The sequence below is a fragment of the Thyridium curvatum genome, assembly GCF_004353045.1.
Source record: "Thyridium curvatum strain D216 chromosome Unknown NODE_16_length_530760_cov_82.129700, whole genome shotgun sequence".
Lineage (NCBI taxonomy): Eukaryota > Fungi > Ascomycota > Sordariomycetes > Thyridiales > Thyridiaceae > Thyridium > Thyridium curvatum.
The window spans coordinates 117,532-133,457 of record NW_022156771.1 but is presented as its reverse complement, the minus strand read 5'-3'; the positions used below and the strand labels follow the sequence as shown (position 1 = coordinate 133,457).

The following is a 15,926-nucleotide window of genomic DNA, read 5'->3' as shown; positions in this document are numbered from 1 at the left end:
CTTGGTATGACATTACGACTCGTGGACAGACAGGTCAGTCGGCCACGATTTCTTGGGCAAGGTTGTTCATTAGAAGAGGCCCCGGCCAAGGAAAATCGGTTGTTTCTGTGTCTGGATAGGATAGTTACTTAGATAGGGCGCGCACTAGACTGCCCGCGTATGAGGAATAACATGCCTGCTTTTGCGAGAGTATGAGCAGCAGCGCATGATCGAAATTGCATATCTTCAAGGACAACACGATCACGATTCACGATGGTCTCGAGCATGGGATTTGGCTACCCCAGAGTCTAATTTCCACACAAGCGTTCCTGGCATATCTGCGTTATCCACCAGGTTCTAGTTCATGCCTAGCATAGGGGGGGGCTTTTCGGCCAGCCCGAGCTGAAGCAGCATTTCCCTTTGGACACTTGACCCGACTGACTCGACGGAAAGTTCTTCTCGCCCATCCAAAAATCTGCCGCGTGCGCATTCCCAGCACGCCGGCGGCGCTGTAGCGTGTGTTGTCTTGCCTGGCCGGCACAGCCCGTCATTCTAGAACAGCAGTTGGGCCTCCCCAAGGTAGGTACCTCCTTACAGTGCGCACACGGTGACGATCCGGCACAGGCATGCCGAGATTGAGCAGCGGGCTTGGCTTGCACAGTGCCCTGCTGCTCGGATACCGGCTCCGGGGAATGCTTCTTTGCTTTGATGGACCGGAAAAGGCATTGAGATTGATGGGCCTTGGCAGCCCATCTGACTCGAGTTGCCGCACCTACTTGCCCACACATGGTACCTAGGAGCATGATCGTGATACCTCTTCTGCCCACCGTTGAACAGGGCTGGATTAGGTTACTACGGCACTCCGGTTTTTTTCCCATTTCCCCATCTAGTGACTAATGTAGGTAGTCAGTCGATCCTGGCGGTGACCATTTTCCAAAATGCCATGATTCCTTTTCCACTTTCCCATTCTCCTTTTTTCATTTGTCTCTGGAAAGGGGCTTTTCTTTTTCACTTCTTTTTTTTTTTGCATTGTGCATATCCATCTCCTCTTAGGCTGTTCGTCACTATTCCTAAGTTGATTACAAGTCCTCTCGAGCCGCCCTAACTGGCCCCTGCCTGTCCCCTTGCCGCGCCTGTGACGTGCGCCGAGAAGACAAGCATCATCTTTCAGCGCCGCCTCACTCCACAAGCGCCCACCACTCGCCCGGGGCAGCAGGACCCTCGAAACGCTCCTGCACCTCGAAACTACTTACTTATACACCGGACCAGGGGCAGAAAAAAAAAAGAGGCAGTTGGGACATCACGTGTCTGGGATATTGTTCGACGACAGAAGGAAACAAAGAGATCGTCTCTTTGTATTCTGGGTTCTGAAGTGCTGCGTACGAGCGCACAAGGCCGCGGGGTCCTATTTGCGAACTCGCCTCTGGGGAGGAGAGGAGAGAGACTGCCGGGTGTTGTGTAAAGTCGCAGGCTGGGATCCGAGGGTCACGCCCATCTGCTCACCTGGTACCGGGCTTCACTCACATAGGGTGATCACAAGCATCGAGGTCGCGGGACTACGAAAGACGTCGTTATCTGCGCCGGCCAGAGAGGCTCGGTCCCGGGACGGGAACGGGATCTGTCTATCCCAGAAAGCAGCAGCCTTCACCCATACCTGCCGAGCCGGGACGAGACGCAGGCAAGGGTGGTGTGCGTCGCATCCGCGCGAGAGCCTCACTCATAGAGCATAACACGCCGGGCTCTACAGCCCAAGCCCCAACCCCCAAATCACCATACATACCATGGCAACATACACCCAAACCCGCATGAACACAACCACCTCGCACCACCTCTCCAAGGACCTGTCCAACCGCTCCACGCCCCCCATCTCCATCGCCATCTCCTCCATCCGCCCGCCATCGTCATCCCGCGCCTCCTCCTCCGTGCCTCACACACCGGCCCTGCCGCACCAGCAGCAGCAGCAGCACTATCAGCAATCTCCCGCCTCGTCTGCGTCTCCGTCTCGCCGCTCCCGCTCCTACTCCTCCCCGACCTCGTCGCGCCTGCTCGCCCGCGAGAATGCGGACGGCGACGATGGCGACGATGGCGACGACGCCGCCTCCCACGCCGCGGCCTGGGACCAGACGCTCCTGCGCATAAACTTCCTCGTCGCCACCATGGGGCCCAACACGCCGACGGCCGCGCAGTCGCCAGCCCTGTCCCGCACCTCCTCCCGCGCGCTGTGTCCAGCAGGAGCAGGAGCAGCCGCCACAGCAGCCGCCCAGCAGCCATCCTCCCGCCCGCCGTCCTATCCGGGCGCGACAGGACTAGACCTCGACTCTGATGCAGCCGGCGGCACGACGGCCGCCGCCGCCGCCGCCGCAAAGGGGGCATCTCTCACGGCTGGTGGCTCGTGGCCCGCCGTGCCTCCGGAGAAAGTCAAGCGCAAGATCCGCCAGATCCAGACCTGGCGCTCCGAGGTCGCCGACCACGACGGGCAGGTCTTTTGCGCGTGCGCGACCGACGTCTCCTCTGCGGCCGTCGCCACCGCCATCGCTACTACCACCGCCGACGACACCTCTGCTGCTGCAGTGGTAGCAGGAGAAAACCCTACCGAGACCGAGGCGGCCGCCTCCGCCACCTGCAAGCAGTGCAGCTGCCCGCCCTCGCCCGCCCTGGGCCCCTCCCCCTGGGACGCCGAGTTCGACCTCGACGACGCCCACGGCGGCGGCGGCGGCGGCAACCCCTTGGGCATGGGCTGGCTCGGCCTGCGCCGCCGCCGCGGCGGGAGGAGGCGCGGGCAGCCGCCCACGGGCGTGCGCAAGGCGCTGAGCGGCATACGCGGGCTCGTCGTGCGCCGGGCCGCCAGCCGGGCGGACCTGCACCAGCAGGCGAGCGAGGAGGTGCCGATCCGGGACCGCATGGCCGCCGGGGCGGGCGAGCGGGGCGTCGTCGTGGTGCGCACGCGCATGTACAGGGACGACGACGTGGGCGGCGATGGCAAGCGGCGGCGGAGGAGGAGCAGGAGGAGGGGGGAAGATGGTGAGGACATTGATTACGATGACGACGACGATGGGGATGAAGATGGCGAGGAGGAGGAAGACGAGCTCGACCTCGATAACCTCAGCGCGTCGGACGACCCAGGAGGGCTGTTCGAGACCAACGAGAGGCTGCGGCGGGCGCAGAGGCTGCTGGCCAAGAGCCAGAGGCCTAGGCCTCCTGCGGCTGCTCCCTCGGGAGGAGGCGGGGCGGCGCGGTGATGGGAGTTTCGAGCTGCGAGCTGCCTTCCCTTTCGTGCTGGTGGAGGAGGACGGGCTGGAGAGAGAGTATCAGGTGAAGATATATTGGTTTCCGATTTCTGGCCGAAGTATATAACTACGATGGCGGCGGACATGCTGTGATACCCCAAATTTCCTTTTTTTTTAATGTTTTAATACATCGCCATACCCCAATCCGCAATAGATCTATATATTACCATATATTCTCAAGTCCTTTGAGATCTCACCTCGTGAAGTGTGCACCTCGACGCTCACACTCTCCCACCACTCATACACATATTTCACCAGGTCAGAAACATCACCTTTTTTGAGATATCATATCTTCTTCTTCGTCTACTACTCTCCTTCGTTCATTTTTTGCTCAATTGACACATTTCGTGTAGCTTGGTTGTATTGGTTGGGGGGATCAATAGACATGAAAAGGGGGTGTTTGACTTTAAGGGTACTCTTTCGGAAAACACTCAGCAAAAAGCAACGCGCAGGATGGTAAGGAAAACACCAGGGGGGATAAAGCCCGGCCATCAAAATAACTTCGAGGTGACCGCAGGGAGACGCCAAATGTTGGATACATGGCAGGACTTGGACGCAGATGCAGTCAAATGTCTGTCCCCCCATAAAGAGAGGCCGTGACAAGTGTCGATCCAGTTCCCAGTGAGCTGCAAGCAAGATGAAAGAGAAACAAAACATCATCATCATGCTCCACCATCGCGATCCCTTTAACAACCGTAAACCCCCCATCAACACAGATGCCCGAGTGAGTGGTTTACACACACACACAACGCATCTAGCCGATTTCGTAGACGACTAGTTCCATTTCTCTGGTACCGTAAAGCACGCATGAAACCAGCTGGAAATGGCTAGCCAGCCGTGACCCGTAGGCCACGTCTAATCGCCGCATTCGATCAAAGGAACCGCTTTAAGACTCGGGAGCGGGCTCCTCGGCCTTGGCCTCGCCCTCCTTCTCGGCAGGTTTCTCCTCCTTGGCGCCCTCCTGGGGTGCAGCAGCAGCCTCGCCCTCGGCGTTGTCGGACGAGGTCCAGAGGGTGAGGTTGTCGCGCAGGAGCTGCATGATCAGAGTGCTGTCCCTGTAAGACTCCTCAGACAGCGAGTCGAGCTCGGCGATGGCATCGTCAAAGGCCTGCTTGGCGAGGTGGCAGGCACGGTCGGGCGAGTTCAGAATCTCGTAGTAGAAGACCGAGAAGTTGAGCGCAAGGCCAAGGCGAATGGGGTGGGTGGGAGTCAGCTCGGTCTGGGCGACATCGGTGGCGCTCTGTACATGTGGAATTAGCTCAGGCTCGGACAAGGCCGAAGGAGTTGTGCATACCTTGTAGGCCTCATGGGCGGCAGTGGCAGCGTTCTTACGCTTCTCGCCCGAGGCGAACTCAGCCAGGTAGCGGTGGTAGTCACCCTTCCTGTATGACACCAGGGTATTAGCATGTGACCTTATGAGACAGAATCTGCAAACCCGAGAGGCATTTTGATAATTATATCTACCCAGGGAGAGCAGGGGGGGCAGTCCAGGCTCACATCTTGTGGTAGAAGACCTTGGACTCGCCAGAGGCAGCATTGGGGATGAGGCTCTCGTCGAGGACATCGAGGACGTCCTCGCAGACCTTCTCGAGCTCCTGCTCGATCTTGTGGCGGTAGTCGCGGATGGTGCTAACATGCTTCTCAGTGCCCTTGGACTCCTCCTTCTGCTCGATGGAGGAGATGATGCGCCAGCTGGCACGGCGGGTGCCAACAACGTTCTTGTAGGCGACGCTCAGCAGGTTGCGCTCGTCGACGGTCAGCTCTCCACCGAGCTTGGCAACCTCCTTCATGTAGGTGACCATCTCATCGTAGCGCTCGGCTTGCTCGCAAAGGCGAGCCAGGAAAGTCTTGCTGTAATGTCGGGGTCAGTCATCTCGTCGTTGTCAAGCCTGGCATCGTAGTGGGCAAGGCATATTTGGCCGAGGAGGGGGCTTTTGCGGTACACACCTCTCACGCTAAAAGGAGACATCATATGTTAGTGACTGATAGCTTGATGGGAAAGTGAAAGCAGGAGTGATCTGATGCTGAGGACCAAAAAAATAATGCAGATGGACAGAAGTCGTCCGCAGCCACAAGAAGCCCTCTATCTAGGATAGAAGGCTGTAGGACCGGGGGATGATGGCTTTGGGGGCAGGGTGACGCGGACTGGGTGAGCAAGGCGGATTGGGCAGGGACATGTTACATACCTCGGTCGCCATGTTTGATGATTATGGGGGGGGAGGATATCGATCGGTCTGTGGAAGAAAGAGAGAAATGGTAAGTTGCCTGGGCAGAAGAAGAGAAGGTCGTGATCCGGGAGGGAAGAAGAAGGATGATGTTTACTTTTGGAAGTACAAAGGGTGGGGTTGCAAAATTTGGATCGCGGATGGAAAGGCTTGGAGGTTGTGTTGATCGGGAAGTTTGAGAAGAGTGTGGGCGGTGCAGGTAGGCAGGTAGGCAGGCAGTAAGGTTGGCAGTGGAGGAGGAGGGCGGCTTGTGCGGGCTTGTGTGGTGGGTGTGGGCAGGCGGCGGTGGTGGACAGAAGAGGATCAGATCAATGTGTTGAGAAGGAGAGGAGCGTGAGGGAAGACTGGGGACGACGTGGTGGTGGTACGTGCGTCAAATCGTCAAGCAGTGTGCAGTGCAGTGTGCAGTGTGTGCTGTGCGGGAAGGGAATCAAGGTTAGTGCAGTTCTGTAGGCTGTCTCCCCTCTTTTGCCTCTTTTTGGCAGCACGCTCTGCGAGATCACTGGTCTGGACAACATTGGATGAGGCGGCACCGCTGGCAGTCAGTCAGGCTGGCAGGCAGGAGGGCCCTTGCTCAGTTGTCACTGTCCCAGGCGAGTCCTCGAGTTCAGAGGTACCTCGCTTGGTAAATAGAGTGCTCCAGGTACTTAGGCCGGGAGGGAGGGGTCTTCGAAAGAGGGGCCTGGGACCTGGTTCCGGTTTAGCAAGGTGGATTGAATGGCGGGGCTCCCTGAAGCTCTGGCTCACTACTGCTAGAGCTCTGGCCCGCCTGAGCCCGCCTTGAATCACGGTTGGCGGTGCGGAGCGGCCCACCTAAGCGAAAAAGTGAACGCCAACTCGTGATGCTCTCCCTGTTATGCGCTACCTTATTTCAGCTTGTACATCGAGCGGTTGGATAAGTATCCCTCAAACAATTTGCGCATCATCTACAAATACACATAGTTACCTCCACCTTGCACCACAAGTCAAGTGTTCACGACCTTGGGTTGGTTGTAAGAGACGGTTTTCAAAAGGACATACAGAAGATTGAAATGGCGGATCTCACTCTGCGCATCCAAGCTGGAGTCAAAATAGTTGAGGGATGTTTGTCAGGAGATACCTCAATGCCAATAATTCATACCGTTGCTTTGGGACTCGAGAGGGCCATCCCACTACCTAAAACCGATCGAGCTTGATGGATAATGTAGTCCAACACTTCTGTTAACAGCCCGTCGACTACCTATTTCCGATCATAACTTGTCTGGGCATCTCCTCATTCAAGGAACCCCAAGACTGTAGAGATGGAACATTGTCTAGTCCTTCACCGCTGCTGCGTTCTACTAATACAAGAGGTTCTAGACCCTCCTCGCCACAATCGACGGCACGTCCCTAGTTACACGATTCCTTGGAAGTTGACGCCTCTCAAGGCTCCTATGATGAGTAAGTCGCAATATCTCCAGACCTCTGAGATATGACCACGATGCTCAGAGAAAGATGGCTAGGGCAAACAAGTGAGGTAATGCTGCATCTACGACTCCCTGCCTTAGTTGTAATGCTGAAGGTACGGAAAGCCCTACAGGGCAGTCCCAACTCCTTTTCTGGGAACCCCCCTCAAACACCCTAAAAACATGCAATGCTACAGAAACAGACGGAAGGGAAGGGGGAAGAAAACTCGAACAAGACCAGAGCAGGGGTCTTATCGCGTGGCATCAATGTCAACGTGTGCCAAGCTGGCCCCGCTTTCCGGGGTTTGTCTCTCTCTGCGCTGGCAGTCCGGATCCCCCAAGTCCCCTCTCGTGAAAGGTACCTCAGATAATGTACTTGAACTTCCAAGGTGACTTGCACGAAAGAGAGCCGTTAGCGGATGTGCCACGGGGACGCAGCAGGCCTCGAGAGAGGGGGGGAAGGGGGAAGATATGGCAAGTCCCGTACCGTCCCAAGTCCAAATGGTTGGTCGTCGAGGGAGGGGGACTCGCAGCACGCGACCTCGCATCCGGCCAACAAACCTCGACTAGACCTGCTTTCCCGTCGTGACAATGCCTGCAGCCGCCGGCCGCCCTGCCCAGGTGTGAACGAACAAGAACAGAGTGCGGCGGCCCCCAATCCATCCCGCGGGCACGTAGAGTTGCATGGCTCTCGTGCGTGCCATATGACGTGCCCATGCTTGACTTGCCTGCATCGCCGCCAATCATTTCTCTCCAGTCCAGGCCTAGAACAAGATCAGTCGGGATGGAGACGTGGAGTATTGATTGGATACGCGCCATTCACTGAGATGGCTTGGATCAGGCAGATCGCAGACTTTTACTAACTTGGTAGAACCCGACAAACCGCCGTCGGGTCTGTCCAGTCGTCGGCATACAGCGTGACGCGCGTGTCAGCATGTGCTAGGCTGCCACAGCAGAGGGTTGGACTACGTGTGCGCACCGGCTGAGTCTGAGTAGTTGCTTATTCCAAGGTTCTTATCTGCTGGCAATCTCGTCAACGGTATGTACAGCTTGTAGACGACCTAAAAAGACACGCTCCCGGCCAACTCCTCGCTCCATAACATGGGGTATGAGGTGATTACAGCTCATCAGAGCCCGACGTATAGTTGTACTTCTCTCTGCCCCAATCCCACGGGTCACCACCAGGCACGCAAAGCCCCAATCTCCAGAAGTAATCACGATGGGCAAAGAAGAGCTGCCACAGCTTGTATCGGGCAGGGAACTCCCACCTCGCCTCGAGCCGCGAGTCTTCCATCGTCTCGGCCTCCTTGACGATCTCGACCAGCTCCTCCTGGTTGACTGTGCTGTCCGCGCCAGCGATGCAGCTGGGATCGTTGTCCCCTCGACACATCCTCAGGTCCTCTGGCGAAGGCGACAGTGGCTCCTTGGTGATGTATATCTCGCCCGCATGAGCGCGATAGCCCCATTCGGTCAGGGGTAGGAGAGGCACCGGGTCGTTGGCGTGCGTGACCCTCTGGTATATGCGCTTCTCCAGGTCCTTGTCGAAGCCTTCGTCCTTCTCCATGCCAAACACTCTGTCGATAAAGTCGACCAGACCCTGGTTTCCGACCCGCGGCTCCCCAAACGTCGTGATCTTGATGTCGTCCCAGCCCAACGCAACTTTGAACTCCAGCGCGGCGAGCGCAGCGACAGCACCGCCTAGACTGTGGCCAACTAGCTGGATAGGGTAGGATGGGTGCTCGGCGCGAGCCTTTTTCAGCGCTGGCAGCACAAGCGATCGGGCATTGCGCCACGACTTGAGAAAGCCCATGTGCACTGTACAGTTTGTGCACCTCTCCCTCTTCTCAGGGTCAGGATATGTGTTGTCACCCTCCTCATCGCCGTCATCTGGCTCCGGATACGGCACGTACTCCTGAGGCACAGTGCTCAGATCGATCACAGTGTTGGTGATGCTGTATGTGCCACGGAAAGCCACAACGATCGCGCCGTCGTCCTTGTTGCCCGTGGTCGTGAGACCCCCCGTAGTCGAGTTTATCTTCCTGTCCCCGTGATCAACAGCAATGTAGCCGCAGCTGTCGCTCATGAGCATGCCCGTATTCCAAGTCGTCACCAACTCCATGGCAGGAAACTCTTTGCACCGCGAGACGCAAGAAAAGGGCGGAGACACGCCGGTGTTCCCGACGCAGTAGGAGATATCCACGAGCCGTGACAGGCGCTCTAGAGACGAGAAGAGCGCGACGGAAACGGCCTGACCGGTAGCGTCTCCGTCGTGAAGAGGATGCTGGTCGCCATCCGTCTGGCTCAGAGTGCTCGCGACTGGGCAAGAAGCCCCAGCCAAGAGCAGGCCCAATGCCAGTAACAATGATCGCATTCTCACGGCAAAACTAGACAACGTATTTCCTCCACAAAAAGCAACTTGATCTGGCTAGCACAGCGGCATAGCCCTGAAAATGAGGCGGGCAGAGTGTGTCCGTGCCGGTGCTGCTCTTCGAGATGTGATGACCTTGCGTTAGACTTGGAAATTCATGGCGAGCGCCACAGTAGTAATCGCAGATTCGCGCTTTTATGCCTCGTGTTGTCAGCGCCGCATAACGATCATCATTCTTGTAGGTTCTGGGAGAAGTGGCGGGTATTCGGTTGAGGTGGTCACGACATGCAAAGAAATGGGTGAAACGACGTCAGGTGGTCCCGAGTCAAATGCCGCTAAGAGAAACGTGGGGAGGAGCCCCGGATCACGCCCTGTAGTCGGCAAATTAGCGAGCTCCTGGGCAGCCTAGGCCGCCCCGGTGGCTAGCTGCAGGTTCGGTGGCTTACAACGACAAGTCTATGTAGGTAGTTAAGATACTTGCCTTTTTTTCTACTCTTACCTACAAATGCAAAAGATCATAGACCTCAAGATGTAAAGATCCTCTTTCTTGAGGCTATCTCATTTTTATCGTGATCTATGTACCATGCAACCCAAGTCTATTCAGTTCAAGCACAAGCCGAAACGCCTGATCCTTCGGAGCCAAGATCCCATTTTCTTCCTCAAGTTTTGGAGAGCTTGTCTAGTCCGCTGACCATCCAAGATGATCGATCACCCCGTAAGAGCTCAAATGAGCACAGCATCGCGGTCACAGAGGAGAAGGCTGCAAGCTGGTAAAGTTGGCGGGCATAGGGCCAGCCTGCTTGCACTCCTGGCCGTCGCCGAGAGGGAAGCTGCAGTCCGTGTCGACACACTGTGGCGCCGGGTCGACGGAGCCCGAGGCCTCAAAGATGGGTGAACTAATCGTGGTAAAAAAAAAAACCATCCATCGTCAGCCTCGTTGTCATCATTATATACCAAGAGGAGACATGTCTCGGTAGGGGATGAGGAGGAAGGGTCTCGACTCAACTTACGTCTGCTGGTCCGGGCACACCTTCTCAATCATCCACAGCTGCTCTTTCTGCCAGATGAACGAGACCCGGCCGTCGTCGCACGCCCAGCGCTTCGCCAGAGTCGAGTTGGCCGGCGTCAGCGACTTGGAGGTGGCGTTGAGGTGGCACGGCGTCGTGATGCCCGCGCCCGCGTCGACAAAGGTAAAGTCGAGCGTCGTTGCGTTGTCGTTGCCCGCCGCGGGCTTCCAGTTCGCAAAGTCGCGGACCTCGTAGGAGGCCGGGTAGTAGCAGTCGGACTCGAGGGCCATTAGCTGCTTGGGCAGCGCATAGTTGAGGCCGGCCACGAGTGGAGCGCCGGCGGCAGCTGCGAGAATGGCGAAAGATCGCATTGTGTTTTAAGATGCGAATCGAGTTGATCAGGATAGGTGAGAGGCCCAAGTTGATGGCAAGGATAGACACTCTGTTACGATCTTCACTCTCATTGAACTGGGAAAGGGCGACCGAGAAGGACAGGGAAATCGAAAAGCATAGAAAAGCTTGTTATTATATCCACATCTACATTAAAGGGAGCTGGGATATCCCGCTTTAGGTTGTAAATGACGAGGCGGAGCAGTACTCCTGTGCTCCTTGCAGTGCGCATCTCTGCCGATCCAAACACGGTGCCTAGAATAGACAAGTAGATCCGTTTGTACAACGGCAAACAAACAGAAAACCGGACCGCGTGGGTTCCAATGCGCGGCAATGGACCCTCTTTTGAGCGGTATTACTTCTCTTGTGACGATGATGGAGTTCTATGGGTCGTGCTTTTCTAGAAAAGTGTTCAGTCGGATGAGTGGAGGACGCAGCAAGAAGGATTGCATGTGTGAAACAAGAAGCGCCACGACGATTGGCCCGTCCTGTGTTCAACTCTCACTTCCTCGTAATGAGCCGTAGGGCAGAGTGACGGACTGCCATCGGCCGCATTTTAATTAGGCTCCCTGCATCTTGCGGGTGTACCTGCCTACGGCACTGGCCTTAATGCGAGTCCGACATCTGATTCGGGATTGATGCATGTGGTGAGTACCTACAATGACTGGGAAACCCTATTCTCGGATGATCTGCGTGCCCACTTGGGAGGAGACGATCCCCCTGAATGTTGACGCCCATGAACCCCACTCGACCAGACAGCCTTGGAGAGTTTTTAACTCATGCAAACTCATGGAACTGTCTGGGCTTGTGAGCTTTGTACCGAAAGGGCTTGAGAGGGTGAACACCCGCCAGAGTGGAACGGGTGGTTGCTGCCTAGAACAAATACCTGCACCTCTGCTCGGGTGACTCACCACAAGGCGCAACAAGGAACATCAAGGCTGCATCCAAGTGTAGATTTCAACCAGTCAAGCTCTTCCACGAGTAGAGAAAGCAAGTATGGGTTGCATGATCGCCAGGCAGATGCCCCAGGCAACTCTTCCCCTGCGGTTTCGCAACTCTTCGCAGCCTTCCATCCCAGATCAAGATATATATATAAAGCCATAGCACCTCCCAGAGACCAGACAACTTCCTCAACTCTCTCTCTCTCTCTCGACATCCTGGGCCAAAGCCCTGAGCTTCTCGAGCGAGAATCAACCCGGGCAAGATGACTCTAACCTCACAGCAGTACAGGATCCTACTCACCGAGATCGAGAGGATACTGCGGAATGGGGGTACCAGGGCGCAGATGATGGAATGGTATCACCAGTGGAAACAGCTTAGGCTCGCCGTCAGGGCCGCCGAGAACAGAGAGCTGAAAAGGTCGTCGTGCAGGCGCCGGAGGCCGACACGGCAGAGGATGTCGAGGATGAGGACGCACCGATACATGCCACGGAAATGAGCAACCAGGTTGAGGCCTGCCCTATCACAGCACGTCGAGTTCGAACTGCGCTCCGTCTTGTGATCAAGGAAGTACTGTAACACTAATTCTTTCTCATCAAGCATTCGCGACAGGGATATCACATGGTTGCCGGCTTCAAACAGCACGCAAGACTCGGACGATCGCACGTGTATTACGTTTCATGATGGCTCGTATTCATCTACGCTTGTGTAAGACAGTGGCTCAGCAAGGCGCAAGAGCAAACACGGTCGGTTCTCACGGCGAAGTACATGATCTCCCCTCTCTGACAGGGATAGACCAAGCATGTCAAGTTAACCAGGTAGAGGCAATGATATTACACGTCAAACACAGCTATTTCTGTCTTGTACGCCTTTGCCATTCTGGCAAGCTCTATCAGAATGTGTATCATAGACCCTTTACGCTCCAGAAACTCCATAAAATGCTGCCCAAACCATAAATCGTCGCTTGTTCCAGATTTCCTGATGAGACCTCATCAAGACATCAAATGTGCTGGAGGTACGCAGTGCTCTTACACCGACACCTGATGAGCCCCATGACTCTTCACTTCTTCCCCGGCAACTTGAGCCACTTGGGCAGTTTCTTGCCCTTCTTATCGCCATCGTCATCTCCGCCCTTCTTGACGGGTGGAGCCTTTGCGGGTTGTTCTTCCTCGTCGTCCGACTCAACATTGGGCAACTCGGGCATCTTCACCTCCTGGGCGGCCTTTGTTACTGTCTGTTTGAGGAACGGTTCCTTCCGAACAGTAGCTGGCACGCTGTCGGCCCATGTACAATTGACCATCGTGTCCCGCAGACCGTAACCCTTGATCAGATGCTTGGGACCATCGTCAATCACCGGACCCCCAGCCGGTAGGCTGAGCTTGAACGGTTGGTCTGCGTGACGCATGACACTCCGGACAGCCTGATACAGTGTAGCTCCCGTGGCCCCGTGACCATAAATCCACTGTGTCTGATAACCATCCGGGTAGCGCACCTTGACTCGAATGTCCTTGATAGCCGCCAGCTTTGCCTCTCGGACAGCCGCGTCAGCCTCCAATTCGTGGTCCGACTTGAGTCGCTTATTTTGTGTACGCTGGAGCAGGTGATGCTGGTGCAGTTTCGCATGAGCGATACTCGGCACAAATGAGGAATCGGGATCCTGAATTCTAGCAGCTGCCGGTGTTGAAGACGATGATGGCGAGAAAACAGCAGTGGGTTGCAGAGGGTCTGCCGGCGTTGACGTCGCAGCTGGAATAGCACTTGAGCCATCAAGAGCGGCCACTGGGACTGCATCAGTTGGCTGAGCTTGTTCGCTGCGGTTCGCGGCCGGAATCGCTTGTGTCTGCTCAGGGACAGCTGCTGCCGAAGAAGTGGCCGTTACAATAGCGGCTGATTGCGCACCAGTGTCGGCCTTCAGTCCGCCGGTCGAATCAGCCACGGGCGCAGCCGCCGGTGCAGCCGACTTTGCATCCGTCACGTCCTTGAAGTACCGCTCAACCTCCTGCATCGCGACATGCAACGGCGTCTCCGTCCGCTTGAACGACAACTGCATCAGGTGGTTTCCGGAGTTGATGCCGATCTGCGACAGGTTCTTCTGGAAGTCTGCCAGAGTCGAGAACTCCCTTCCTATGACCTGCAGCACAGGTGTCTCCCAGAACAGCTGGCCACTTCCACTACCAGCGCCATTACTCGTCTGAGGTATACCTCTCGCTGTGATGTTGAGCCCCTTTTGTGCGCCCGCGCCGGTGCTCTCGAACTGCCGTAGCAGCTTCCATAGTGACGTGTCGCTTCTGACTTTCTCTGTGACACGGCCGTTCGGTATGCCGAGCCTCGACTCCGACTCTGGGAGCTTCAGAGCGACTGTGACAACTGAGGGACTGTTTGACTTGACGATGAGATCTAATTTGGCGCCTGGGCTTAGGCCTGCGATTCGGAAAGGATCCGCGAGGTTGAGCTGCTTGTTCTGATGCCTACCAGAACATGATTAGCTTCCACTGTGACCCCCATAGACGGAGCATCTGCTTTGGATTTACTTGAGTAGGTACTTGTCGCTGGAAAGGTTCAACTTCTTGCAAGCTTCGTCTAGAACATCAATCATGTAAGTCACGGGCGTGACCTTGACGGTAGCCCGTCGTAGGTCCGTGGCTATGACCACCACATGGGATGCCATGTTGGACAGAGTTATTCGCGACCAGACGAAACGGAGATGAGAAGAGAAGCAAACAGCGGCCGCAGTTACTGCAATAAGAGGTGTGGCCGCCTGTTTGGATGTTGATAGCGGGGCAGGCAGCTGTGAAGCTTGGTGGCGGATGCTTGATCAGCGGTGGTAGATATCGATGGAAGCTCTAGGTACTGCCTGAAGGTGGGCTGGGCAGATATTTTGCTCACGGTTAAAGTACAAGCGGGTATTAAATCTACCAACTACGCGGGTACTTTACTCGGTTGGGGTGGTGAAATTTATAACTCGCCGTACCTTTTACCGTCGTTCCTTAGCCTTTCCCCACAGCGGTAGAAAGAGCTGTAGGCTCCCTCTCTACTACGCACGCCAGTGGCCTTCAGGCGGGTCAGCCCCTACAAATGCGGTACACGCATCACTGAGTGGAGGCCACTTCAACAGCTTCTCATCACCCAATTAGCGAGCCCGCACTGGCCCCAGTTCTGGACCTCCCAGCCAGCCGCGCCAGCTGCGTGTTGCCTTGCATCTACTTTGGGAGCTCCCAGAAGCCTCACGAGCACGACCACACTCAATCAAACCCAGCATCGACGAGCTTCAATTCCAACGACGAATCACCACGACGCCGCACGCAGTGCGGCCACATCCGACAGACAATCATTCTCAGACGATAAAGGCTCGATTCTGCCGTTCTTGACCCTTTCCACATCGCTCAGATAGACCATGGTAAGCATCCCTCTTCAGATGATGGTAGACAGGAACCCAGCTAACCAGCTCTCAGTCGTCGCCCTTCTCAATAAGTTCGTCTTCCACCATTATCCCACACAGCGCACACGAAGAATACAAAGAATAAGACAAAAAGAACTAACCCCCGGCGTCCACAGACGGCGGCGCCTGCGTCGCCATGGTGGGCAAGGACTGCGTCGCCATCGCCTGCGACCTGCGCCTGGGCCTGCAGGCCCTGACCGTGTCCAACAACTTCCCCAAGATCTTCCAGTACGGCGAGGGCGTCTTCCTCGGCCTGACCGGGCTGGCGACCGACGTCTCCACCGTCGCCGACCTCTTCCGGTACAAGGTCAACATGTACCGCCTGCGCGAGGAGCGCCACATCGCGCCCAAGACCTTCGCCAACCTCGTCTCGAGCTCCCTCTACGAGCGCCGCTTCGGCCCCTACTTTGTCAGCCCCGTCGTCGCCGGCCTCGAGCCCAAGACGGGCCAGCCCTTCATCTGCGGCTTCGACTCGATCGGCTGCATCGACTTCGCCAAGGACTTCATCGTCAGCGGCACGGCGACGGAGCAGCTGTTTGGCATGTGCGAGAGCTTGTTCGAGCCCGATCTGGTATGTCTACCCTCTGTGAAGCCACGAGCCCTGACAGATGGGGGTTTCGTGTGAGAGTTTATCCTTTTGCTGACATGGCGATTTCCAGGGCCCCGATGAGCTGTTTGAGACCATCTCCCAGGCGCTGCTCAACGCCGTCGACCGAGATGCCCTGTCTGGCTGGGGTGCACACGTCTACATCATCGAGAAGGACAAGGTCACGAAGCGGTTACTCAAGGGCCGTCAGGATTAAACGCGCGGCGATGGATTGTATGGCCGGTGTAGTGGAGCTCGTGCGCGGACCAGGACGAATACCTC

At 56.4% G+C, this 15,926-nt stretch overlaps 6 protein-coding genes across 6 annotated transcripts; 2 read left to right on the top strand and 4 right to left on the bottom strand.

Moving 5' to 3' along the window:
- Positions 1-1,760: 1,760 nt before the first annotated feature.
- Positions 1,761-3,218, top strand: E0L32_003591 (uncharacterized protein; the record flags this gene model as incomplete). The annotated part of the gene is made up of 1 exon (XM_031137909.1): positions 1,761-3,218. The coding sequence occupies one exon, from the start codon at positions 1,761-1,763 to the stop codon at positions 3,216-3,218; it is 1,458 nt and encodes a 485-aa protein (XP_030998361.1).
- Positions 3,219-4,152: 934 nt separating this feature from the next.
- E0L32_003590 (uncharacterized protein) lies at positions 4,153-5,464 on the bottom strand (the record flags this gene model as incomplete). The annotated part of the gene is made up of 5 exons (XM_031137908.1): positions 4,153-4,506; positions 4,561-4,648; positions 4,764-5,117; positions 5,214-5,221; positions 5,453-5,464. The coding sequence occupies 5 exons, from the start codon at positions 5,462-5,464 to the stop codon at positions 4,153-4,155; spliced, it is 816 nt and encodes a 271-aa protein (XP_030998360.1).
- Positions 5,465-8,032: 2,568 nt separating this feature from the next.
- Positions 8,033-9,286, bottom strand: E0L32_003589 (uncharacterized protein; the record flags this gene model as incomplete). Its single annotated transcript, XM_031137905.1, has 1 exon — positions 8,033-9,286. The coding sequence occupies one exon, from the start codon at positions 9,284-9,286 to the stop codon at positions 8,033-8,035; it is 1,254 nt and encodes a 417-aa protein (XP_030998359.1).
- A 742-nt stretch (positions 9,287-10,028) lies between these two features.
- E0L32_003588 (uncharacterized protein) lies at positions 10,029-10,661 on the bottom strand (the record flags this gene model as incomplete). The annotated part of the gene is made up of 2 exons (XM_031137904.1): positions 10,029-10,179; positions 10,294-10,661. The coding sequence occupies 2 exons, from the start codon at positions 10,659-10,661 to the stop codon at positions 10,029-10,031; spliced, it is 519 nt and encodes a 172-aa protein (XP_030998358.1).
- A 2,018-nt stretch (positions 10,662-12,679) lies between these two features.
- E0L32_003587 (uncharacterized protein) lies at positions 12,680-14,287 on the bottom strand (the record flags this gene model as incomplete). Its single annotated transcript, XM_031137903.1, has 2 exons — positions 12,680-14,087; positions 14,151-14,287. The coding sequence occupies 2 exons, from the start codon at positions 14,285-14,287 to the stop codon at positions 12,680-12,682; spliced, it is 1,545 nt and encodes a 514-aa protein (XP_030998357.1).
- A 726-nt stretch (positions 14,288-15,013) lies between these two features.
- E0L32_003586 (uncharacterized protein) lies at positions 15,014-15,861 on the top strand (the record flags this gene model as incomplete). The annotated part of the gene is made up of 4 exons (XM_031137902.1): positions 15,014-15,016; positions 15,072-15,090; positions 15,175-15,629; positions 15,718-15,861. 4 exons carry the CDS (start codon positions 15,014-15,016, stop codon positions 15,859-15,861), a joined length of 621 nt encoding a protein of 206 aa, XP_030998356.1.
- Positions 15,862-15,926: the final 65 nt, after the last annotated feature.